The sequence below is a fragment of the Mesoplodon densirostris genome, chromosome 11, assembly GCF_025265405.1.
Source record: "Mesoplodon densirostris isolate mMesDen1 chromosome 11, mMesDen1 primary haplotype, whole genome shotgun sequence".
NCBI classification, from domain to species: domain Eukaryota; kingdom Metazoa; phylum Chordata; class Mammalia; order Artiodactyla; family Ziphiidae; genus Mesoplodon; species Mesoplodon densirostris.
This window is the reverse complement of record NC_082671.1, coordinates 67,826,170-67,851,269: the sequence shown is the minus strand read 5'-3', so window position 1 is coordinate 67,851,269 and position 25,100 is coordinate 67,826,170. Positions and strand designations below refer to the sequence as shown.

Sequence of the window (25,100 nt, the reverse complement as noted above, 5' to 3'; positions counted from 1 at the left end):
AATGAGTGCGCTCGGGGAGAGCAGCGAGGCCAATATGGCTTCCCGCACCTGGTGACGGTTGAAGAAACTGTGTTAGGTCTCATGGAGAAGCCACGGGGCGTCGAGGTGAGAGGTAGAGGACTACTCGTGACTGGGAAAGGGAACCCCGAGAGCCCCGCTCGGTGGGCCCTTCTTTAGGCCTTTGAGCGACGCCTGGAGGGTGGAGGGTGGAAGGATGGATAAAAAGGTAGTTAGGCTGAGCAGGGCCCGAGGCGATTGGCGTTGCTTTTTGCTCCGGTTCTGCTGGGGCCGAGTAGTTGAGGGAGGAACAGCCTTCCGGGCCTGGGGAAGGGGAATTGGGTTCAGAATCTGAGAGCTCCTGAATCTTCCTCCTCCTCCTTGTCTCACGGTGGTGTTCTTTAGGGACTATGAGGCCTGTCACATCTTGGTGGGAAGTAAGGGATGATTAAAGTTTAATAAACCCTCCGTGTCCGGAGCGTTCACGTGCACTATCTCCCAATATACTCAACAGCCCAGTGTCTCGTTTTTGTGGTTCAGGTAGCTGAGGCCTGGAGGGGTGGTGCGACCCCCCAGGAGGGTCACAGGACTGTAAAGTGAAGGAGATGGGCACTAAGTCAAGTTCCAAAACTCTACCAGGTTTGCTTTTTCCACTCTACCACCACCTGTAACCCACGCATCCTTTAATCATTTGGCTTCTGGTCACCTTATATTTGAATTTCCTTTCTAGCACGTTTGCATGTGTAGTTGTAAATATAAAGTGGAATCGCTCAAAAACTCTCTAAGGGTAAAGGAAAATAATCATACAGTGGAGAGTAAGAATGACAGCTCACAGTTTTAGAGCTGTCACTAACTGCTGGAAATGGAACTAGGCTTTGCATGTCATATCAGCATTCACAGCAGTCCTCTAAAGAGGGCTTGTTATTATCTCCATTGTACTGATGGAGAAACCAGGAGCAGTAAGGTTAAATATCTTGCACAAAATCACACAGGTAATAAGTGGAAGATCCTGGATTCAAACTCAGGCGTACCTGGTTTGAGAGCCCATGCTTTTAACCAGTAATAATCGCCAACATTTATTGAGCACATGCTGTGTGCAAGTCACTGTTCTGAGTGCCTTGCCCGTATTAACCCTTACTTCTCCCCCAAAGCCTATGAAATAGGTGGAATTGTCCTCATTTACAGGTGCCGAAATTGAGGCATTGAGATTGACCTGCTGCAGGTCATACGGTAGGGATGGTAGTAACTAGTAAGCAGTGGGGATGGTATTGGAGCCCTGGCCTAGAGCCCAAATTCTTCACACCTTTTCTACAACATGTCAGGTAGATTTATATACAGTATCTCATTTACATTCCGCATCCTGGAGCCAAATATTTTCCTTGTTTTATAGATGAGAAAATTGAGACCCAGAGAGGTTAAATGACCTGCCTAAGGACCCACAGCTAGTTAGGATCAGAGCTGAGTCCAAAGCTATTGTATATACCACAGTGCTCTAGCTAGCGTGTCATTAGCCTCCGAAATCCTCTTTAGGGCAGTCTGGGCCCCAAATTAACTTTTGTCTGACTTAAGTTGTTTTTGAGTTGAAGTACTTTGGTGTACATATGCTGAAGGGGGAAGAATGAGTTTCTAAAATACACCTTCCCCAGAAAGTCTTCATGAGGCACTTTGCTTAGGATATTTTCACATCCGTGTATTCTGTTTGAATTATGGTAAAATGTCATCACTTATAAATCCACAGAGAGACGTTGGTGAATTCCTAATACATGTTTTCTGTCTTGCTAAGGTATTCTTTTTTTTTTTTTTTTTTGGCTTCACTGGGTCTTCACTGCTGAGCACGGGCTTTCTCTAGTTGCGGCGAGTGGGGGCTACTCTTCGTTGTGGTGCCCAGGCTTCTCATTGTGGCGGCTCCTCTTGTTGCGGAGCACGGGCTCTAGGCGCACGGGCTTCAGTAGTTGTGGCACACAGGCTCAGTAGTTGTGGCTCACGGGCTCTAGGGCGCAGGCTCAGTAGTTGTGGTGCACGGGCTTAGTTGCTCTGCGGCATGTGGGATCTTCCTGGACTAGGGCTTGAACCCATGTCCCCTTCATTGGCAGGCGGATTCTTAACCACTGTGCTGCCAGGGAAGCCCCTAAGATATTCTTTTGATTTGCAGTTGAGAAATGTATAAACAAGAGTAATGATCCTGGTGTTTGCAAAAGGGGTATTTGATTCTGCCTGCCACTTGGCCCAAAAGTGTTGACTTGACGAAGAACTGGAAAGGGAGTTGATAGCAGATCTGCAGCTTCCCTTCCCGTACACTAAGCCAACCATAATTCCTTCTGCCTGCTTTTGTGTCACTAGGAGACTTCAGAACCAATGGAGGAGGAAGAGGAAGATGATGACTTGGAGCTCTTTGGTGGCTACGACAGTTTCCGGAGTTATAACAGCAGTGCGGGCAGTGAGAGCAGCTCCTACCTCGAGGAGTCAAGTGAAGCAGAAAATGAGGATCGGGAAGCAGGGGAGCTGCCCACCTCCCCCTTGCATTTGCTTAGCCCTGGGACTCCCCGCTCCTTGGATGGCAGTGGTTCTGAGCCAGGTGCCTTCAAAGTGTCCCCTGAAGAGGGGGAGGTTTCAGAGGCTGTGGAGGAAGAGGGGGATATAGGCCAGGTGGGCAGAGCTGTCCAGGTGTGAAGGGCTCTTTGATCTGATGTCTAAGGGATCAGATGTCCAAGGCCCTGGGAGAGAGCAGAGGCACCCCAAGTATCCCCAAGGGTCATTTCCTCTGATGCAGTCTGATTTCAAATTGTGATTTCATTCTTTCTTATAATTAATATTTGTTCAGCACATATTAGATGCCAGTCATTAACATGGTGCTGCTTTTGCGATTGTCCTGTTCTCTAGGTATTGAGAATATAGAACACCTAAAGTGATCTGGTTACTATCTGGGAAGGGACAAGAAATAGCCTGTGGGTTGGAAGTGAGGGGGGAAATACAGAATAAAGTGACCTCCGGGTTAGAGGGTTAGGGTAGGGGTGGGCCGATGAGAATCCCTATGAATCATCTGGAAGCCAGTGGCTTCAGAGATGTGATGCTTACACAGCTCCTGGACCCCTGTGTCAGGGCCTCCAGTGTGGGGACTGCCTGTGAAAATGGGGAGGCTAGATGGTCTGTGATGACATTTCTGTCCCCTGGTCCCTTTACTCTTTAGAAGAGGAGAATCTAATACTCTTTGCCACTTGTTTCCTTTCCATTCATCCTGTCTTCTCTTCCTTTCTCCCCTTTCTTTTATCTTTCTCCCTTCTATCTTCTTCCAACCATTCTCTTACAATCTTAGAACTTTAGAACTGGAATGAACTATGAGAGACCATCCAGTCCAGGGGTGCCATCGCCTGGCTGCACATTAGAATCACCTGGGGAGCTTTTAATGAACCACAGATGCCTGTGTCCCACCACAGACCAGTTAATTAGAATCAGGCTTGGGCATTTTTAAATGCTCCTCAAGTGACTCTGATGTGATATCAGGGATGAAACATTGATCTAGTTCAGTCTCTTTATAGATGAGAAAAAAATAGGCCCACAGAAGTTAAATGATACGGGTATGTTTTTTCTTCTCATTTTCCTCTTTGCAAACTTCCCAACACTCACCTGTTTCCCCAGTCATCCTCATGCGTTTTCCTTAGCCCCACCATTGACACATATAGCCAAGGGGTGCTAAGAAGCTTCAGGTGTACACACCCAAACCTCCTTCTATTCCAGTTCTGTCAGCCTTAGGGGGCCTGGGACTCACCTGATTAATGCAGTGCCCCAGGTTTTGAAGGGCCCATCATTTTGTTTGATTTGGAGTGACGATCAAGGGAGTCATGTGCTAAGTTCTCTTCCCAGCTGTCTGTGAGATGTGTGGTATCGTGGGTACGAGGGAAGCCTTCTTCTCCAAGACCAAGAGATTCTGCAGCGTCTCCTGTTCTAGGAGCTACTCCTCCAACTCCAAGAAAGCCAGTATCTTGGCTAGATTACAGGTGAGAGGCTATCACTTGGAAGACCCTTCCTGGGGCTGTGGGCGCTGAGACAAGAACAATCAGCAGACTGGCCTTGTGTTTTCACAGCACCGGTTCTCAAACTTGACTGCACGTTGGGGTCATCTGCAAACCTTAAAAAATATTGATGCTTGGGTCTTACTCCCAAAGATTCTGATTTAATTGGGGCCGGGTGTAGCCTGGACTCAGGGCCTTTAACGAGCTCCCCAGGTGATTGTCCTGTGAAGCCTGATGTTTATTGCCGGTCGCAGTGCCAGTTCTGCTTAGTGCCTCATATGCTTCATCTCTCACTTTGTGAGATAGTTACTATTATTTCCCTCATTTTGCAGATTTTAGTCAAGGCATAGAAAAGTCCTTCTCAGTGAGCTAATAATGGTATTGTTTATAACTATAGTTTGGGGATACTTGCTATGGGCTTGGCACTCTCAGTCCAACCAGTGATCCCTAAAAAATGAATTTTTAAAGATTCCGATTTTAAGGGCTCAAAAATTTTTACTAACTTACTTAGAGGTACACAAATAAAATTGAAGAGCCAGGGTTTGGCCCCAGGTCTGTGTGGAATTTAAACCCAAATTAAAAAAAAAAATTTTTGGCCACGCCTCACACCTTACAAGATCTCAGTTCCCCGACAAGAGATTGAACCTGTGAAAGCGCCAAATCCTAACCACTAGACTGCCAGGGAACTCCCTCAACCTACATTTCTATTTCACTGATCTCTCTTTTTTTTTTTTTTTTTTTTTGCGGTTCGCGGGCCTCTCACTGTTGTGGCGGAGCACAGGCTCTGGATTCGCAGGCTCAGCGGCCGTGGCTCACGGGCCCAGCCGCTCCGTGGCATGTGGGATCTTCCCGGACCGGGGCACGAACCCGTGTCCCCTGCATCGGCAGGCAGACTCTCAACCACTGTGCCATGTGGGATCTTCCCGGACAGGGGCACGAACCCGTGTCCCCTGCATCGGCAGGCAGACTCTCAACCACTGTGCCACCAGGGAAGCCCTCACTGATCTCTTTAATAAATTATCTGGGCCTTTCTGATCAGTACTTAAGTTACAAATTACAGACCAGATCAGTGGCCTTTCACTTTGGGGGAGGATGCCTTTGAGCACCCGATAAGCTATGGACTCTCTCTAGAACATTCATGTATGTTCTAGAGAGAGTCCATGGTTCAGTTCAAGAGCCCTTTGAAGCCCATTCTCTGCCATAAATTTGTAGGAGCACCAAAGGAAGGAGATGGCTGAGAGTTGACGACCCCAAGAAGAGGTTCCTGGCAGAAGCGGGGCTTAAAAGATAGAAAATGTGCCCCTCCCTGCGTGTGGCTCTGCCAGTCCCCCGCCCCTCTCCAGTTGAACAATAGCTCGGTGCTTGCTGAGTGTGGGCACAATAGGCGACCCCCACCCTTGCAGCTCCCCTCTGAGCTAAGCTTTATCATTGTTATCATCTTGATTTACAAATGAAGAAACTGAAGTCCCAGAGAGGTTAACTGGATGCCTGATTTAAACCTGTCCAAATCCAGAGCCTTGTTCTCAGCCTTTAGGCTACACACTCTGTCCTCCCTCCAGGGAAAACCACCTACCAAGAAGGCCAAAGTCCTGCACAAAGCTGCCTGGTCTGCCAAAATTGGAGCCTTCCTCCATTCCCAAGGGACAGGACAACTCGCAGATGGGACACCAACAGGGCAGGACGGTAAGACTGCAGGGACCGGTGCTCAGGAAGCAGGTTGGGCGCAGTGCCAGGACTGGGGTGGCCTCCCAAGGAGCGAGGATTGGAAAAGGCCAGCTAGAAAGTGCCGGCCCAGGCTTGCTTTGGATTGTATCTTCCTCACCTGGTAATTGTGAAATTACCCCAGAAGATCCCTCAATCACTCTTAAATTGCCAGGACCTCTACTCTTGATAATTTAAAAGCCGAGGATTAGCTTCTTTTGTTTTGCATTGCCTTTAGCTCTCTGGCTTCTGTTTCCCTGGGGCAGTGGAGACCCAGATCTTGTTTGAAGAAGGGTGATGGGATAAGGGAGGAACCTTTCTCTCTTTCTGAGCTCGTGTAGCTATTTCTGAGCAAATGTAGGCATGAAGGGACTGCGCTAGATGGTCTGAGTTTCTGACTGATATTGAGCTCCCAGCCTCAAGGGTTGGAGGGGCCTAGGTGTGTGCACCTCCCACCCATTTAGATTGGCTGTGGCCAATGAGAGGTTGGGGGCGGTCTGAGGAATTTAAGCCCAAGGGTCTTTGAATTTCCGTCTTTCTCTGGGGAAGAAAGACCAGACATTTCCCTCTAAGTGTTTCCTCTACTCCTGAGAGTCTGGCAGCCTTTGGATAAGGCCCTCCGCCGTCCTGATGGCCGCTGCTGGGGCAGGTATGGGGTGGGGAAGGGACCTGCTGCCCCCGCCCCTCAGGCCCGGGGCCCTGGAATGGCTGCTGCCGGAGCTCCCAGCTCCGACCCTTTAACCCTCTCCCTCTTTGCCCCGCAGCGCTGGTCTTGGGTTTTGACTGGGGGAAGTTCCTGAAGGATCACAGTTACAAGGCTGCTCCTGTCAGCTGCTTTAAACACGTGAGTGCCCTGGGGACAAGGGCGGGGAGGGCAGGGGTCCTGACTGCTGCCACCGTCCCACCCACCTGCCTCACAGCGTCAGCACTGGGAGAGAACAGGGTGAGGTCTGGGTGCTCGAAGCCCAGCTTTGCCGCTCCCTCCAGCTTGCCTTTCTGTCCACTTTTTCAGCAAGTCCTCCCACAGACCCTCAGTGAGAGCTTCTAGCCCCTCTGAAGTTCCCCACTTCGCTTATTTACATAATGGCACTTTGTGCTTTGATATCCAAAAGCAAACTTTGAGAATCTCTTTCTCCTTTTCCCCCATTTTTAGTGCTTTCCTGTTGAAAGCTTGGTGCTGTGAACTGCCCTGGGCCCCTTGGTTCCCGGGAGGCCAATGTGGATGCCTCCTGGAGCCCCTTCTGCTAAAGGCTCCCTGACTCCCTGTCACTGAGAAACAGCAAAGGCTGAGACTTGGAGGGCTGGGCTTGGAGCAGAAGAACTTAGCAGGCAGGCCCGAGTGGTGTCTCCTGCAGGCACAGAGAGAAACCGAGGGAGCGCTCTTGTCTTTGAACCAATTTTCTAAACCCAGGAAATCCAGGAGGAGGCCTCTTTTTTTTTTTTTTTTTTTTGAGGAGGCCTCTTTAAACCCACTTCCTAGCCTCTAATTTCTGAGCTGCTACTGAACTCTGGGGAGGGCGCTGATCAGGGAAGGGTTGGCACTCGATGCAGCTTAACTCCTCCTCTCCTGTCTGGTTGCTAGTGAAGGTGCACGTCTTTCCCAGTGGGGGGAGCTCTTTGTTTCCTGAATTCTCTAGCAGTTCAGGCATTTCATTGCGGGGAGTTGCATCATACTTGCACTAATATATCTGCCTCGATATGCTCTGTAAAAAGCCCACCTGAACGTGCCTGAGCAGTATAACTGTTTCTGGGTTCTGTGATGAACCCAGTCCCTCCGGCCAGGGAGATGGAATGGGATACACTGATTGGCTGAAACCAGGGCTGAGAAGGAAAAAAGGAGAATCTCCCCAAAGGAGAACCAAAGTGCCACTGGCAGCAAAGTAAGGATTAGATCCTGGGGAGGCAGCCCCAAGCAGTCCAGTGCTGTCGGGGACATGTTAACGGGAGGAGGAGAGGCGGAGAAAGGACGTGCCAGAGCGGTGGGTGGGCAGCCGGCTCTGTGAGAGCCAGCCTGGTGACAGCTGCGAGACCAGGGGTCGTGGTCCTAACGGCCCAGGTGGAGTGACGACTGAAAGAGGTGCTATTTGTGCCAAGAATGGCGCCTGGCACGTGGTGAGGGTGAGAAACTGCTAGGCGTCGTGACTGTCACGCAGGCTGGCACAGCCATGGTGTGCCCGAGAGGATAGCAGCCAGGGGCGGCCCTGGAGAGCTTAGCACCCAGGACATCTGACTCTGGGTCTCTGCCCAGCCCCACCCCCACGTCTTGCCCGTCTCTTCATCCCTGGTCCCCGGCCTGGCCTTCCACACACAAGGAGTGAGGGGCAACGCTGAGGGGCGAAGGAGGAAGGACGCAGACTCTCGCGAGGCCCCTCAGCCAGCTGCGGTCCTCTGCCAGCGCAGGTGGCTCACTGTCCCCCTTACAGGTCCCACTCTATGACCAGTGGGAGGATGTGATGAAGGGGATGAAGGTGGAGGTGCTCAACAGCGATGCTGTGCTCCCCAGCCGCGTGTACTGGATCGCCTCGGTCATCCAGGCGGCAGGTGGGTGTTCCTCCGGCCGAGGCGGGGTTGGGCTGGGCAGTGACATCTCCAGATGGACAGGCAGTGGTGGAGCAGAAATCAGCTTCATAAAACAAACACAAAAACCCGCCTGCTGGAGTTTCTGCCTCCCTTCTTGCTGTTCTTTTATCTTGCCTACCTTAGAGGGGACCACAGAGCTTGGCGAGTTTGGAAACTCCCATTTTTTAAGTTCGTTCCAGGGTCGATCAGGCTATAGAAGATTATTCTCCCTACTGTGCTGTGCTGCTTTCCGAGTACGTGGCACGGGTTGGTTTTTACTCTGGCTGTTGTGGAAGGAGTTCTTGAAATAGGCAGCAAAAGCCCTGTTTAGGCTGGAGAAGAGTGAAGGCCTAAGAGCACACCTCTCCCTCCTTCTTCTCAGGGTACCGGGTGCTGCTCCGGTATGAAGGCTTTGAAAATGACGCCAGCCATGACTTCTGGTGCAACCTGGGGACTGTGGATGTCCACCCCATCGGCTGGTGTGCCATCAACAGCAAGATCCTGGTGCCCCCGCGGAGTGAGTTGATGAGAACGTTCCCTGTCCTGGTTCCTGCGGGGCCCTTGGGAGCAGTTAGACCAGAACAGGGCCTACCTGCCTCCTTGCTTCCTGTCCAGCCTTGTCCCAGAGGCCCCGTGGCAGGTCCAAGTTGGGGGAGTCCGGTTTTATAAGATGGTGATTGCTGGCCTGAAAAGGCAGAAATAAGTTATTTAGGCCCCTCTGCTGCTCTCTGGGGCAGCTTTGGTGCCCCGTCAGTGGGAGCCTTGTCAGTCTGTACTCAGGGTTCTGCTCTATCTCTACAGCCATCCATGCCAAGTTCACCGATTGGAAGGGCTACCTCATGAAACGGTTGGTGGGCTCCAGGACGCTTCCCGTGGATTTCCATATCAAGGTCTGGCAGTGAGCCCTGTGGGTCTCCTAACTGATCTCCTTCCTGCCCCTCTCCTGTTTGATCTGTCCTTTGTGCTATTCACTGGAGTATTTTTTCCAAGACTCCCTTGCTTAGCAATCTTAGTGGCTCCAGGTTTCCTAAGGATGGGTGGTGGGTGTCGTCTGCCTTCCCAGCCTAATAGCCTCCTCCCTGCTCAGACTCTGATCCAACCGCATCGATCATGTTGCTTTGTCTGCCATTTCTTCTTCTAGATCCTTACCTTGCTCATAGCATTTTCAGGAGCGTTCATTCAATAGATTTTATTAAGTACTTATTGTATACAAGTCACTGGAAATACGGAGAATGTGGACCCTGCCATCTGGGACTGTCCAGTCTGGCAGAGGAAATGAAGTCACACCCATGAAAAATTATAAAATAGCCTTGATTTTGAACCAGAGATGTGCCTCAAAATCATCTGTGTGGCATTTCATTTTAATTTAATTTAATTTTTTTTTTTTGTGGTACGCGGACCTCTCACTGTTGTGGCCTCTCCCGTTGCGGAGCAAAGGCTCCGGACACGCAGGTTCAGCGGCCATGGCTCACGGGCCCAGCCACTCCACGGCATGTGGGATCTTCCCGGACCGGGGCACGAACCCGCGTCCCCTGCATCGGCAGGCGGACTCTCAACCACTGTGCCACCAGGGAAGCCCTCATTTTAATTTTTAAAAATTATTTAGTTCTTTAACATAAAAAATCATACACATGGTAAAAATTCAAAGGGATCACAAGGATATGCAGTGAAGACTTGGTCTCTTCCCCCTTTGTATGCCAGGCCTGCTGTTGTGCGGCTTGCTCACATAGGTGCCTGGGCCACATCTGGGGTCTCTGGGGCCCCTGACCCGGATGCCCACACGTGTTGTTCTCATGCTGCTTGGGTAAAGCGTCACAGCAGCGAGCCAAGGGGATGCAGGGCAGGTACCACCGTGACGTGTGGTTGAGCTGGTCTTGTGGCCTCAGGACGAGCAGGTATTGAGGGAGGCTTTGTGGAGAAGACGGCATTTGAATTCTACCTTGATGGGTAGGATGTGGGCGGGCATGGAAGCCAGCAGTGGAAAATCAGATGGGAGGGTGGTTGGGGCCATCTCACCCAAGGCCCCGGATGCCTGGTGAGAACATGGGCGCTGTGGGCCTTAGCTGGTCTTCAATGAGTAATGGTTCCAAGTACCTCAAAAACAGTTTTTCCTTTATTTGAACGTACCAGGTAGTGCACATTTGCTATTCATCTCTCTATATTTTGTTAATTGTCATAGTCTTTTCCACAAAACTGCAAGCTTCTTCTCCTATATTTCCCATAGTACCTTGCACAGTGGACAGGGTTGGCGACTGAAGATGAGCTGGGCTAGTGTTAGGATGAGGCAAATGGCTGTGTGCAGGCCACCAGGAGTGTCCAGGTGGCCTCATCTCTGCTTAAATTAAAACGAGCTTGATTCTGGGCGGCAGAGCAGGGCTCTGCGTGAACAGTCAGCAAGCACACACTAGCTGTCACGTGTGTACAAAAGCAGCTGCCTCTGAAGATTGAGGGGTGGAGAGGATAGAAGGGGTGGGTCTGTGGAGGGAGCTCAAATCCAAATCCAATCCCTATATGGTAATCCAGTCCCGCAATATGGTAAGTGCTTCGTAAATGTTTCGACTGAATGCCCATCAGCCAAGGTCAGGTGTGTGTGTGTGTGTGTGTGTACGTTGTCGAGAAAAAACATCAAGTGAACACTACCTCCGTGCCTAGTTCTGTGCTTGGAGCTGAGAATGTATAATAGAAATGACTCAAACCTAGCTTCTGCCTTTACAGACCTTGAGTTCCAGTGTGTGACCTTAAACAAACGAGGGCAATAACGCGTTGACGGGTCGTGGGCTGCACCAGTGGGTACAGAGGAAAGGAGCTTGTCAGGAAAGGCCAGCGGCGGGGAGGCAGCCCAGAGGGACCCCAGCCCAGTTCTCACCCTGTGTCTCTCCCTCTGCTGAATGGGCCTGGTATATTCCAGCCCTTGAGCTGAGGGTGAAGGATCTGTGTCCTGGTGGCTGCTTTGTGATCCTTGAGCCACTCCCCCTCCTGGTGGGATTTGGAATAGCACTGCTCAGCCCCCATCACGTGGAGACTGGGATGCTTCTCCCTGAGCCCGCAGTGCCCTGGTGCTGGAAAAGCCCTACAGAGCTTACGTAACCATTCTCTACCCCCGGCAGGACAGCACCAAAATCAAAGCAGACAAAGAATCTCCTGTCTCGGGCTTCCCTGGTGGAGCAGTGGTTGAGAGTCCACCTGCTGATGCAGGGGACACGGGTTCGTGCCCCGGTCCGGGAAGATCCCACATGCTGCGGAGCGGCTGGGCCCGTGAGCCCTGGCTGCTGAGCCTGCGCGTCCGGAGCCTGTGCTCCGCAACGGGAGAGGCCGCAGCAGTGAGAGGCCTGCGTACCGCAAAAAAAAAAAAAAAAAATCTGTCTCCTCACCCAGGCCCCGCCACCAGGGCTCTAGAGCAGCTTGTGGACATCTTGGTCACTGTCCTTTGCTGCGTCAGAGGGGCAGGCATCACTACTGAGGTGCTATGAGAGCCGTTCAGAGCTGCAGCCCAGAGGGGCTGGAGCTGAAATTAGATGTATCGAGGCAAGGGGCACTCAGTTCCCTAAACACAAGGCTTGTGTGTGCCATCAGTAGGGGCCAGAAAGTAGAGGGGAGTGGGGTACCCGTGTGATCAGAGTGCAGATCCCTGAAAGAGCACAAAGCTGGACACCAGAACCAGATTTGCGGCCCAGCTCTGGCACTAACAAGCCCGTGTGACTCTGGGTAAGTCACGTGACCTCTCTGGGGCACCCGTTTCCTTAGTCTGAAAAGCGATCTGTAATTCCCATCATAATGACTTTCTGGCATTTTGGTGCACATGTTGTAAAAATCATATCATCAGTATCATCCTAGGGACTTGGGAGCCAGGGTTGAACCTGGCGGGACAGGAGGGCTCATCTACCTGCTTCCTGACGCAGTGTTTGCGGTGCTTCCACTCCACCTTCCCCATCCTCTGGTTACTCTTAAGCGACAGAACAGGAAGGTGGGTGGGAGGGTCCACATGACCCCAGCAGGCCTGTGTTCTCATGTCACTGCAGATGGTGGAGAGCATGAAGTACCCCTTTCGGCAGGGCATGCGGCTGGAGGTGGTGGACAAGTCCCAGGTGTCGCGGACCCGCATGGCCGTGGTGGACACAGTAATCGGGGGTCGCCTACGGCTCCTCTACGAGGATGGCGACAGCGATGATGACTTCTGGTGCCACATGTGGAGCCCCCTGATCCACCCAGTGGGTTGGTCAAGGCGTGTCGGCCATGGCATCAAGCTGTCAGGTTAGCAGAAGTCCCTGGCCAGCGTGGGGCTGGCGGGGGCACATCTCTACACCCCACAACCACGCTGCACGGTAGAATCGATCATCTCTACGCTGCGGATGGCAGGACTTGACCAAGTATCCTGAGAGGTTGAGTGCCTTGACCGAGGATACTCAGGTTGAAGTGTTAAAAACTGGTTTGAAACTAGAGGCTACAGGCCACATCCCTTCCATGTGATGTGGGAAGAGCCTGGGTCCTAAGGGCCGAATAGTTCCTACAGAGAGCTTCTGGTCTAGGGGGCATATTTCTGGGGGAGGCGTGGAGATGGCCCTGTTAGCAGCTTCACCTTCCTTTTCTCCCTTCCTCCCTCTGCCATTTCCCTAAAAGAGAGGCGCAGCGACATGGCCCACCATCCCACTTTCCGGAAGATCTACTGCGATGCTGTTCCTTATCTGTTCAAGAAGGTGAGGCACAGCCCTTGGGCACTGTCCCCTTGGCCACTGGTCCACTCAAGGCCTGCGGACCCCAGCTCTTCCCTGGGATGTCCCTTTCCCTCCCCGCTTCCTTCCCAGGCCGATGGCAGATGAGGCCTGCTTTCCCACCTTCTCCTGGGCCAGCCCAGAGATTCCCCAAGTGCCCCATTCCTTTAAGGTTCGAGCTGTCTACACGGAAGGCGGTTGGTTTGAGGAGGGGATGAAACTGGAAGCCATTGACCCCCTGAATCTGGGCAACATCTGCGTGGCAACCATCTGCAAGGTGAGCCTGGGGGAGCCCTCCAGCCTCCAGTATGGCTTTCTGCGGGCATGGAGGTGGCAGAGCTTCCCAGTTCTGGCTGCTCCTGGGCTTCCTGCTTTCGTGTCAGGGTCAGAATCTGCTTTCGTGTCAGGGTCAGAGGTGCGTTGGACAGGTGCTTACTGAACACCTGGCCTGAGCCTGTCCTGAGTCAGGTGTAGGCCTTCCTGCTGCTACATGCCATCTCCTTTGAGTGCTGACCTAGTCAAGCCATAGCTGGGCTGACTTCACTGCAAATCTCTGTTATTGCTGCAGCCTGAAGAGCAAACAGCCACCCTTTGGCCCTCCAGGGGGTTATGCTGATTTATCCATCCGGCAGATCTCCAGCCTGGGCCCATGTGTTCACTGAGAACACACTGACAAGAAGACAGATGCAGTTCCTGCTGGCACAGCATTTGCTATCTAGTGAGGAGGCTAAATAATCTCACAAGTGTGGGTTACACCAGTGCTGAGTGCTCTGAAGCAGCTCGGGGAAGGCTGAGAACCAGCTCTGGTTGGATCTATCCACCTTGCATCCCCATCGTATCACCTCACCCTGGGATGGGGGTGCAGTTCAGGATACCATGTTCTGTCTGCCCTCCTCCCCTCCACCTGCTAGGTCCTCCTGGATGGCTACCTGATGATCTGTGTGGACGGGGGGCCCTCCACAGATGGCTCAGACTGGTTCTGTTATCATGCCTCTTCCCACGCCATCTTCCCAGCCACCTTCTGCCAGAAGAATGACATTGAGCTCACACCCCCAAAAGGCAAGATGAGCCTTACAGTTGGGAGGAGCAGGGTGGGGCCACTGGCCCCAATTCCTGGCCAAGCCAGACCCTTGGAGTTTGAAGTCTGTGAGTGGACTGGAGAGGTGACAGAGCTACCCAGGGTCACGACCACTAGCCCTTACTCTGGGCTGGCTCGGCCCCGTGGCCGGTATGTGGCTCGGTGAGCAGAGCTCCCACTTGTCCCTTTGGTCAGTGAGCACCTTGTGCAACAGGACCATGGTCCTAGAGCAGGTACCAGCCTTGGGGGGAGGGAAGAAGGCTGCTGGGGAGACTCCGGGGGGGTCCTGACCGAGCTGCAGGTGCCCCTTTGGCGCTGGGAGACCTTCCGGGACTCCCTCCCGCTTCCCTTCCCTCCTCGTCATCTACACTTCCACCCCTGCAGGGTATGAGGCTCACACTTTCAACTGGGAGACCTACTTGGAGAAGACCAAGGCGAAAGCAGCTCCATCAAGACTCTTCAACATGGTGAGGAGACCAGCCCTGCCCACTGCCAGCGGTGGCAATTCCAGCCCCTTCTCTTTTCTTGAGTCTTTGCTACTAAGGTCCGCCACTTCAGGGGAGAAGTCCCAAACTCTGACATGGGCGCTGTGCTGAACAGTTCAGCTGGTCCCTTTCCCAACAGGGCCAGTGCCTGGGAACAAAATGCAGTGGGATCACTGGTCAGAGGAACCTACCCCCGCAGGCATGCTCAGCCCTGCTCCCTCCTCCAGGTCTGCCCCGCTGGGGCTGGGCCCTGGCTGGCTTGGTCACTGCCTTTGTTCCCCCTCCCAGGACTGCCCCAACCATGGTTTCAAGGTGGGCATGAAGCTGGAGGCCGTGGACCTCATGGAGCCCCGGCTGATCTGTGTGGCCACTGTGAAGCGGGTGGTGCATCGTCTCCTCAGCATCCACTTTGATGGCTGGGACAGCGAGTATGACCAGTGGGTGGACTGTGAGTCCCCGGACATCTACCCCGTCGGCTGGTGTGAGCTCACCGGCTACCAGCTCCAGCCACCCGTGGCCACAGGTCTGGGCTCTCGCAGCCCTAAGGGGCTCTTGACTTTCCTTTTCTTCTTCCTTTCTGCCAACCACGCCCCTGCCCCACTCCCACCTCGTTCTTTGGTATGAGATCGAGAATCTCCTGGACCACTTCTAAGAAAAGAGTGGCCCTTGTCTCCCCTCTCTGTCCTGACTTCTCTGTCTCCCTCTCCCTCTGGCCTGCAGAGCTCCTTCCTTGACCTTGCCCACTCTGTCATATGCTCGTGCCCTTGTGCACCCAGGTAAATTCCCTAGGTGCCTCCGAGAGCCCTGGTGATGAGGGTGGGAAGAAGGGACAGCTGTTGTCCAGTCCCTCTCCACAGCCCCCTCCCTGTTCTCATTGCCCAGCTCTGGCTTTCCTTCTGGGGGCGTCCCCTGTGTCAGGGAGGCCGGTGAGGGGCGGACAGGTATCTTGGGGTGTGACTACAGCCTGTGTCCTCTCAGAACTCCCTCCTTACCTCTTCTCCATATTTTCAACAACAGAGCCCACCACTCCTCTGAAAGCCAAAGAGGCCACAAAGAAGAAAAAGAAACAGTTTGGGAAGAAAAGTAAGTGATGCTCTAAAGCTACTCGGGATCAGCTGAGCCTGTGTCCCTGGGAGTGGAGGTGGGGCGTCGCCACCTAAGTCGCGCTCTTCATGGTCCCGCCCTCTCCTTCACCCCTTGCCCCATGGGCCCAGCCATCACCCTGTGTCTTCAGGGACCCGGAGCATAAGTCTTCCATCTCTGGCAACGGTCAGGATACCAAGGAAAAGAGACAAGAGACTGTATTTGGGGTGGAGGGAGGCCATGTGTAGAGGCTATGTTTGAAAGTAAAAGGTATGAAAGGAAACGGGTGGAAGCTGCTCCCTGAGGCTGTCGTTGTTCCCTCATGACCCCCAGGGAGTGGGAGGAAGGGCGGCCACTGATCTTGGGGACCTCTCCACAGACAGGCCCGTTCTCAGCAGGCCCCAAGCTGAGCCGCAGGCCAGTGCGGTGAGGTGGGCTCCCTGACGTGGTATCATGCAGAGGAGAGGATGTCCTGAAGGGAACAAAGAGGAAACAGTGTGGTCCCCAGGCAGGATTAAGATGCTGTGAGGGCGTGGAGGTGACCAAGCGGCAGGACCCTGTGCCGCTCAAAGTGTAGGGCTGGGAATCACACTCCAGACGTGGAGAAAGCGAGGATCAGAAAAGGGAAGCTTAACAACCATGGCAGCCAGTGGGGGGACATGGGTGTCAATCCCTTGCTGGAGGCAGCCTCTGAGCCTCAGGCACACAGCCCTGGGGGCTGAGGTCAGAGTTGGGGCCTCTGTCCTCCCAAACTGGCACTTTCCCCTCTGCTGTGCTACCTGACCACTGGGCAAGACCCAGCCTTCGTGCGTCACGTGGATGCATCCCTATCCCGGATTTAATTCTGTGTTTATTCAAAGGAAAAAGAATACCACCAACCAAGACCCGGCCCCTCAGACAGGGGTCCAAGAAGCCCCTGCTGGAGGACGACCTGCAGGCGGCAGAGAAGAAGATCTCGTCGGAGCCCGTTCCTGATGAGAGTAAGAGCCTCCCACGCGGGGTCAAGGTTGGGGGCGGCTCTGGTGCTCAGAGGCCAGCCCCCTCCTTCCCGACCTGGGCACAGAAGAGTAGAGTCAAGTTTGAAGGGAAGTTTCTGGGCACCAAGCAACCCTTCTCAGACCACTGGGCCTGGAGGGCTTCCCAGACACCCACCCCCAGCTCTGAATGGAGCCGAGCGTCTCGCATGGCCCTCTCCACCTCCGGCCCCAGCTCATGTGCTTGGCAGGGCAGCCTGCCCGGCTGGGCTGACGGGACCCTAGGCCTTCTGTGCTGCCTGCCCCCGCAGAGGGGGAAGGGGCTTCCCCTTGCCATGTCCTGAGGGCCCGTCCGTAGGAAGCCTGATTTCTTCCCCAGATCCTGAGGCCACGCCCTTCCCGGAGTTACATGCACACTCTCTTCTCCCTGCCCCCCACCTCTCTTCCTCCTCAGTCATTACCGTGCGTGTAAAGGAAGAGCATCTCGATGTGGCCACGCCTGACAAGGCCCCGAGTCCAGAGCTGCCCGTTCCCATCGAGAACATCAAACAGGAGACAGACAACTGAGACTTCCTTGCTGCCCGCCCAGCCACCCAGCTGGCAGCCAGCCCAGGGCACTTCGACTGCCACCACCCCTCCACCCCACTTTCCTCTGGAGACTGAGCCTTTCCACGTGAATGCAGCCTGGTGCGGTGGGCGCTGGGCAGCGAACAAACACCCAGGGTCTCCCGGACCCGCCCTGTCGCCTCTGCCCCCTCCCAGGCAAGGCCGGCGTGACTAGGGCTGCTGAGACCCGCAGACTCGCCTGTGAGCAGCTCCCTCTCCAGCTGGAGTTCCCGAAGCTCTTCCTTACCAGCCTCCGTCCACACCCACTGTGTCCCTCAACTGCCAGGGGTGAGGGGCCGCACACTGGAGGACAAGTTGGTTGGTGGGGGGGTGAGCTCAGCATGCCTGTGTGTGTGTGTCTGTGTGTATGTGTGTACGAGCACACACATCCCCTGAGAGGGAGGCTGCCACCAGCATTGAACTTAACCCGCTCTGGAGCCCAGCGGGGCTAGGACCTGTCCTTTTCATTCCCCTGTTAACCAGGGACGGGTCTGGCCCTGCCAGAAAGTCACGGCTGCGACAGAGTATGGTGGTCAGCCCTGCTGGCTGAGGTGGCCCTGGAGGAGCTCCTGGAGGAGGGGACACACTTCTGGCTCGTTTTCCTCACTGTTCGTGTCCTTAACTCCGTAACATGTTTTGAATCCCCTTCTCTCTGAAGTACCTTCTAGAAGTTCATCTAGCATCTGCCCAAATTTCAGCTGCTTTTTTTTTTTCCAGTTAGTCTCCTTTGAAACTCTCTCCTCCCTCTGATCCATCCTCTCTTCAAGAGACCCTCTTCCTGGAACCTAAGGTGATGGCAGGTGCTGTCCTCAGCCCTTTTCTTTCCTTCTACATGTTTGGGGAGAGACGGCACGGCAGGGTGGGTCCCTGTGTCACCCCTATAAGGGCTGCAGCTGTGCCGGGCGGGTATCTGGCTCCCTGGACTGTCAGGTGCTTGCCAGATAGGGTGCTGACCGTGGATGTGCTGAGGACCCAGCTGTTGGGTGTCATCCCAGAGGTGGAGTGACCAGCCCAAGGGGAGCTGATTTCCTGTCAGTTCAAAGAGAACTTGATCCTTTTTCCTTTTCTAAAGACCCTCTGCAGGCCCACATGGTATAGAAACCGGGCCCAGAAAGCACCCTCTTGCAGCCTGAGTTCCCCAAAACATGACTAGGTGTGGAACACAGTGACGACCAAGGACGGGACAGGTCCCAGGACAGAGGGGCCATGCCTGACCCCACCCCCATCTCACACACACCAGACTTGAGTGGTGACGGGTCAGTCGGTGGCATCAGCCCCCAGGGGAGGAAGGTGGCATGTGTGTGCACTTCATCTCTGCCTTTGTTGAGGGTAAACTGCCCAGCTGAGAATAATTCATCCCAGGTGCCCTTGCCGCTAATGGGTCCAGTTCTGACTGAAGAGCTTCTAGGAAAACAGGACTTGTATGGCATTTTGGCCTTTGGTTGCTTCTTCCTGAATGGAGAAGTGAAGCCTACAGGTGCCATGAGCACAACAGGCAGAGCTGGAGGGCAAGATTAGCTGCTGCTGTGGCCCTGGACTGGCCTCCCATACTTAACTTGCATGAGACAATTGAATTCCTTTCTTGCTGAAGTCCAATTTGTCAGCGTCCTGTTCCTTAGAGCGAGAGTGCATTCCGATATGCCAGCCAACAGTGTCAGTTATGAAAACTGGGTGAGGTCACACATGAAGAGTGCAGAACTCAAGTGTCATCTGTCATCTCCAGAGCTCCCCATCTCCATAGCAACAACATGCTATATTCTCCTTATTTATGTTTCAGCCATTCCCCTCCCAAAACCACAGGTTGCAGAAAGCCCAAGGCCATGTCTTGTGTGTCCCTCGTGCCCGGCACAGAGGTGGCGTCAGTGAGTATGTGACAGTGTACATAACGTGTTGCTGGGACCTAGAGGTTAATTTGTCACAGATGGGAGTGTTGACCTCTGGGACATAATAGATCAAGGCACAGAATGAACCTTGTTCCTCAATTGCCCTTGGATGGAACTAAAGGTCTCGATGTCTCACAGCAGCCGGGCCACCTGATGGCTGGGAAATATCCTAACGAACAGAACCACTTCCACTCCCTGCTCCCACTGCTTGACAGCCTGCAGCAGCTCCCTGGTGCAGATTAGGCCACGTGCACACACCGGAGGAAGCCCCCTGCACCTTCCTTTACTATCGCCCCATCTGGACCCTCAGCTCTGCTTGAGGGATGGGAAGCAAGGGGACTACCATTTGTGATAGCCTCATATTCCAGGCACTAGTTTACAGGCGTTCACACAGCTTGCTTCATCTTCACAGTAATCCTGTGAGGACACGCTAACTTCATTTTACGCTAAGAGAGAGAGGACTTGTGGCTTGACAACTGTTAAATGACAGCAGTGGGAGTAAACCCAGGCTGCCAGGTGCCTTCGGCCAGGCACGCCCCCCAGCCCAGAACACCCTGTCAGGGCTCAGGGCCGTTATCCTTCTTCGATGACTTGGTATTCCCGGGAGGAAGCTGCCACTTTCAACAAAGCGAAAACAAAAAGCCCGTTTGGTGGAGTATCTCCATGTCAGAAAGGGTGGTTGGATGGGGTGGCCCGCCTCTTCCTGTTGCGGCCACAAAACGTGGGATTGGCGTGGGGGTCTTTTAATCGGAGTCCTGACCTGGAGGTGAACCCATCGAGGCTGCTGCTCCCGAGTCAAGCTCAGCATCTACGCTGGTGCTGTTCATCAGCACAACTCCCGCAGAAAGTGCCGCCCAAGTGTTCACTGAGTATGGCCGCTGTCATTGACCCTGGTTCCAGGTCTCGCTTCTAAGGCCAAATGCTCACCTTCAGCCTGGGGTCTTTTTTTTTTTTTTTTTTTTTTTTTTGCGGTACGCGGGCCTCTCACTGCTGTGGCTTCTTCCGTTGCAGAGCACAGGCTCCGGACGTGCAGGCTCAGCGGCCATGGCTCACGGGTCCAGCCGCCCTGCGGCATGTGGTATCTTCCTGGACCGGGGCACGAACCTGTGTCCCCTGCATCGGCAGGCGGACTCTCAACCACTGCGCCACCAGGGAAGCCCCCAGCCTGGGGTCTTTTTAGGGGTTCTTCCTCACTCCCAGCCGGCCTCCACAACGAACACTGCTTCGGGTTGAATTAAGTCCCCACGAAGAAGATACACCTCAGAATGAGACCTTATTTTGAAATAGGGTCTTCACAGGGGTGATCCAGTTAAAATGAGGTCATTAGGGTGGGCCATGATCTAATGACTTGTGTCCTCATAAAAAGGGGGAATTTGGACACATCCAGCAGGAAGACGATGTGGAGAGACATGGGAAGACATCGTGACGGTGGAAGCAGGGACGGGGGTTGTGCTGCCACAGCCAAGGAACATCTGGGGCCCGCAGAGGCTGGACTGGGCACGGAAGGACCCTCCCCTCGAGGCCTCAGAGGAAGCACAGCCCCACCAGCACTTTGATTCCAGGTTTCTAACCTCCACATCAGTGAGACAATACATTTTTGTGGTTCTGAGCCACCCAGCTTGTGGTAGTTTGTGGTACTGCAGCCCTAGAGAACTAATACAAACACCATCTGATGGTCCCCAGGTGCCCCAACTCTTCAAGCTGCGGGTCCAGAGGCAGGCAGAGCCCTCTCCCCTCCTTCCCAGAGCCCCCCCTGTTCTGGTCACGGCTTTCCTCTAAGGTCTGCCTCCCCTACATACCCTCACCACCCAGCACAGGTCGCCACGTGGAGGGGTGCCCATGTCCTGCCCACTCCTCTCTGATGAGCTGCGAGATTTTGCTACAACTGAGCGTTCCAGTGTGAATGGGTTTGTCTGGACAGCAAACATAACGTCAAGGGGGTGATGGAGTCCGACCCGTGGCACCAACCACACACCTGCACTCCTGCTCTTCCCGACCGAGGGATGAGTGAGGCCCCAAGATCAGGTGGGAACAGGCTGAATCAACAGCAATCCAGCAGTAACAGTCACTGTGGGGTTCTTCTCATGGATACCTAGGGTCCTGGGATGCTGCAGCTTAATCGGAAAGGCCATTATCCCGTGGGATGAAAGAGTCATTTCCTTACAAACCCACTCTGGGCTTAGCCCAGAGGTGGAGGAGGTAAGGAGAGGGGGATAGACATTTTTGAATGGAAGCAACAGGGTCATTGCCCAGATCTAGAACCTCATGAAATTGGGACCAAGACAAGTCAGACCCCTGCTACCCCAAGGGCTTTAAAACCTGACCCACCCAGCAAGGCTTCCCTGCACCTGCCCCCCGCCAACCTTGTTCGCTCCCTGCCGTCCTCCCCTCATGGGGGTCCTCCGGGCACTAGGCCTGGGGGCCGGCGTCCGCTTGGCCTTCCTGGCAGCCCAGCCCGGGCAGGCTTCAAAGACAGCAGCTGCAGCCTTCACCCTCTGGCCACGGGCATTGGGAGGGGTGGCACAGGCGGCCCCCACGTGCAGGTTCAGCCCAGTGAGCCACCTGAGGAGAAAAGGGGGTTCGGGGAAGCTGCTGTGCTGAGCTTTCCTGAGGAGAGCGAAGAGGTCCTCAATGATGTGGGGGCAGTGGGACTCGGCCACTCACCAATTATGTGACCCTGAGCAAGTCACTTCAAACTTCAATCCCCTCCCTGTAACAGGGGGCCAGTAATAAACAGTCCCAGAGGGCTGAAGACCCAGACGCTTTTCAAAGCAATCTAGATAAGCTATCTAATTTAATGTAATTCTTACAACCACCACCAGGAGGTGGATGCAGTCGCTATCATCCCCTTTCCAGATGAGGGACCGGCACAGAGAGGCCACGTGGCTCAAAGGTAGCTGGTCAGTCACAGAGGTGGATTTGAAACCAGGTCACCAGACTCCACCGTTCTTGTTGCTTTCTTAGGCGATGACGTAAAGTGCTCACACACATTTACTAGGTCCCACCCCAGTAGGCTGGGCAGATTTCATTCCCACTTTATAGATGAGGGAACGGGCTCAGAGAAGCCCACCCAAGCCCCGTGGATGCTTGGCTCCCCCAGGAAGGGTAGCTGGCCCTGGAAGGATCCTCGACAGCCAAAGGTGCTCAGATGGCAGCAGGGCTTGACTGAGAGCAGCTGGGGGTTCCCCAGCTGGGGGGTTCAGTTGGGGGTGCTTACCTGTGAAGTGGGAGCAGCTGGCAGTCACAGTGGAAGGGATTGCCACTGAGGTCGATGAGCTCAAGCTGGCTGAGACCGGGCAGGGCGGGCAGGGCCTGCAGCTGATTCTTTTGCAGATGTAGGCTCTGGAGCCGGGGCCCCAGGCCCAAGAAGGCCCCAGGAGAAATCTGCAAGAAGGTGCCAGGCCCTGGTGTGAGCTCCTGCCAGGCCTGTCCCACCCCCAGGCCTGGGATGGAGCCTCATGCTCCCCATGCAGAAGGGGAGGAGAGAGTCCAAGATGGGCAGGAAGGGCAGTGCTGGGGTGGAAACCCAGGTTGATGCCAAAGCACGTGCCCTTTGCAAGTCACGCAGACCCCCAGTCCATGGTTCTTTCTGCTATGCCTGGACCCCCGCTAATGGCGAAGCTCTGCCCACAAAGTGTGCAACAGTAGGTAACCCCACAGATCCACATTCCTCCCTCCTCCAGGCCTCGGCAGTGCCCTCCCTGCCAAGCCCCTCCGTGTGGCACAGCATTCCTCCTGGTCTGTGGCCCACACCTGAGCTCCCTGGGGCAGGCGCAGGGTCGGGCTCACCTCAGGGACCCCACGCCCAGCCTCGGGCCTGGCACTGCAGGGGCGGCAGTGTTTGTTGAGTGAACGCAAGCTGCGTAGACCCTCGCGCTGCCTCCCCTCACCCCTGTTCCCCCTGTGCCCACCTGCTCCAGGCCACTGCTGTTCAGGAAAAGGTGTTGCAGCGAGCGGCCCACGGGCCAGAAGGCCCCATCTTGCAGGGCCCTGAGCGGGTTCCCCGAGAGTTGCAGCTCCAGGAGGGCAGGCAGCCCCTCCAGGGCCGCAGTGGGCACCTCTTGCAGCTGGTTCCTGTCCAGGTGCAGCTTCTCCAGCTCCTGAGCGGGGCCCAGTGCCCCGGGGGACACTTGGGTGATGCGGTTCCCACTCAGGTAGAGCCAGCGCAAGGCCCGCATGCCTGCCAGGTCCCCCAGTGCCAGGCGGTCCAGAGCGTTGTCCTGCAAGTGCAGGGAGAAGAGGCTGGGCAGGGCGCGCAGGGCGGCCCCTGGCACCTGCAGGAAGCGGTTGCGCTCCAGGTACAGGTAGCCCAGGCAGGGCGCCCCTTCGAGGGAGGCAGCGCTGAGGCTGGAGAGCGTGTTGTCCGAGAGGTAGAGGTAGAGCAGGCTGCCCAGCCCCGCCAGGGCGCCTGCCTCCAACTCTGTGATGCCGCAGTGCTGCAGGTGCAGCGACACCAGCTGGCCCAGGCCCGGGAAGGCCTCTCGGGGCACCAAGGGGAAGTGGTTCTGCCTCAGGTCCAGGAGCTGGGTGTCGTTGGGGAAGCCGCGGGGCACGACCTGAAGGCCGCGGCCCTCACAGCCGCTGTGCCGGGACTCAGGGGCGCACACGCAGGCGCGCGGGCAGGGCCCGGCTGCCCCAGCCTCCTCCTTGGAGGTGCCGGCAGGGGCACGGGGCCGCGCGGCCACCATCTCCTCCTCTTCCTCCTCCGACCCGGCTCCAGGGCAGCGCAGGTCCGAGGGCCGCAGGGCGTCCAGGGCCTCGCCGCGCAGGCGCCGCGGCTCCCCGCACGCGCCGTCCGAGCGCACGCGCGCCCGCGCCAGCCACTGGAGCAGAGGCCGAGCCCGGCAGTCGCACCGCAGCGGGTTCCCCTGCAGCCGCAGCCGGCGCAGCTGCCCCGGGCCCTGCAGCGGCTGCAGGGCATCCAGCTGGTTCCCACGGAGGTCCAGGGTGTGCAGGCGGGGGCAGTGGGCAAAGGCCCTGGGGTCCAGGTCCTGCAGGGCCCCGTGGTCCAGCCTCAACTCCCGCAGGCCGGGCAGCACCAGCCCGTCCTCCTCGCCCGTGTAGGTGAAGGGGTTGTGGCCCAGCTCGAGGCGGGCCAGGCCGCGGGCCTGGGACAAGGTCGCCCCGGGCAGGGACTGCAGCTCATTGTGGTGCAGGCTGAGGCGGCGCAGGGCGGGCAGGCCGGCCAGGGCCTCGGGGGCCAGGACGCTGAGCGCGTTGTGGGACAGCTGCAGCCAGCGGGCGCGCACCAGCCCCTGGAAGGCCATGGCGGGCAGGTAGACGAGGGCGTTGTGGGCCAGATTCAGCGTGGCCAGCGCGCCCAGCGCCCCGAACGTCCCCGGCCGCAGCTCCTCCAGCAGGTTCCCCTCCAGCTCCAGCCGCCGCAGTGAGCCTAGCCCGTCCAGCGCCTCCTGGGGCAGCGCGTTCAGGCGGTTGGAGGCCAGGTTGAGGAGGAGCAGGCGGCCCAGGCCTCGGAAGGCACCCTCGGCCACCAGCTCCACCTGGCAATGCCGCAGGTCCAGGTGTGTCAGGTAAGGCAGGTCCCGGAAGGCAGCTGGGGGGATCAGCTTCAGCATGTTGCCCTGGAGGTCCAGCCGCTGGGTCAGCTGAGCAGGGAGAGGTAGGGGAGGCTGAGCGGCACCAGGACCATGGCCTGTGCCCCTTGCTAACCCTGGCCTTTGCACGTGCAGTTCCCTCACCTGGAACACTCTCTTCCCCCTCACATTTCCTTCATTCTCTTCATTCTGCTCCCTGACACCTCCTCCTGGAAGCCTTTCCTCCCAGCCGCCTGGGTATCCCCTAGTCTAGCACTTTTCACATTGAATTGTCACTGCCCCTTTACTTTCACTCTTTTCCTCTAGCTCTTGACTCCATAGGACAGAGACCATACCTTAGTCCAGTATATCCCCAGTTCTCTGCTACAGGGCCTGTAATTAATTCAGTGCTGTATCTATATAGGTCACCTAACTTGTTCTAGTTGCATAGCATTTTAAATAGATTGTCTCCCTGTTGTTG

The 25,100-nt window shown here is 55.4% G+C and overlaps 2 protein-coding genes across 3 annotated transcripts; one reads left to right on the top strand and one right to left on the bottom strand.

The window, feature by feature from the left end:
• Positions 1–18,792, top strand: L3MBTL2 (L3MBTL histone methyl-lysine binding protein 2). 2 transcript variants are annotated; one of them, XM_060112706.1, is made up of 17 exons: positions 1–105; positions 2,338–2,572; positions 3,859–3,992; positions 5,567–5,690; positions 6,473–6,552; positions 8,132–8,249; positions 8,650–8,784; positions 9,069–9,157; positions 12,320–12,518; positions 12,885–12,961; positions 13,149–13,253; positions 13,888–14,035; positions 14,439–14,521; positions 14,828–15,062; positions 15,557–15,622; positions 16,483–16,602; positions 17,051–18,792. In XM_060112706.1, exons 1-17 carry the CDS (start codon positions 82–84, stop codon positions 17,161–17,163), a joined length of 2,085 nt encoding a protein of 694 aa, XP_059968689.1. In that variant the 5' UTR covers positions 1–81; the 3' UTR covers positions 17,164–18,792. The 2 variants fall into 2 exon arrangements, with proteins under 2 accessions (XP_059968689.1, XP_059968688.1); XM_060112705.1 differs by having other exon boundaries at positions 12,287–12,518.
• Positions 16,649–24,661, bottom strand: CHADL (chondroadherin like). The gene is made up of 4 exons (XM_060112707.1): positions 22,997–24,661; positions 22,303–22,469; positions 21,449–21,647; positions 16,649–16,675 (listed from the first exon to the last, which is right to left on the bottom strand). Exons 1-4 carry the CDS (start codon positions 24,659–24,661, stop codon positions 16,649–16,651), a joined length of 2,058 nt encoding a protein of 685 aa, XP_059968690.1.
• Between the last annotated feature and the right edge of the window lie 439 nt (positions 24,662–25,100).

Excerpts from the sequence above, each read along its gene's own strand:
- L3MBTL2 (XM_060112705.1), top strand. The coding sequence starts at position 82 with ATGGAGAAGCCACGGGGCGTCGAG. Across the intron at positions 14,036-14,438 it reads TGAGCTCACACCCCCAAAAG|GGTATGAGGCTCACACTTTC; the intron begins GCAAGATGAGCC and ends CCACCCCTGCAG. Across the intron at positions 14,522-14,827 it reads CATCAAGACTCTTCAACATG|GACTGCCCCAACCATGGTTT; the intron begins GTGAGGAGACCA and ends TCCCCCTCCCAG.
- CHADL (XM_060112707.1), bottom strand. The coding sequence starts at position 24,661 with ATGCTGAAGCTGATCCCCCCAGCTGCCTTCCGGGACCTGCCTTACCTG. Across the intron at positions 22,470-22,996 it reads ACAGCAGTGGCCTGGAGCAG|ATTTCTCCTGGGGCCTTCTT; the intron begins GTGGGCACAGGG and ends ACCTTCTTGCAG. Across the intron at positions 21,648-22,302 it reads CAGCTGCTCCCACTTCACAG|GTGGCTCACTGGGCTGAACC; the intron begins GTAAGCACCCCC and ends TTTTCTCCTCAG.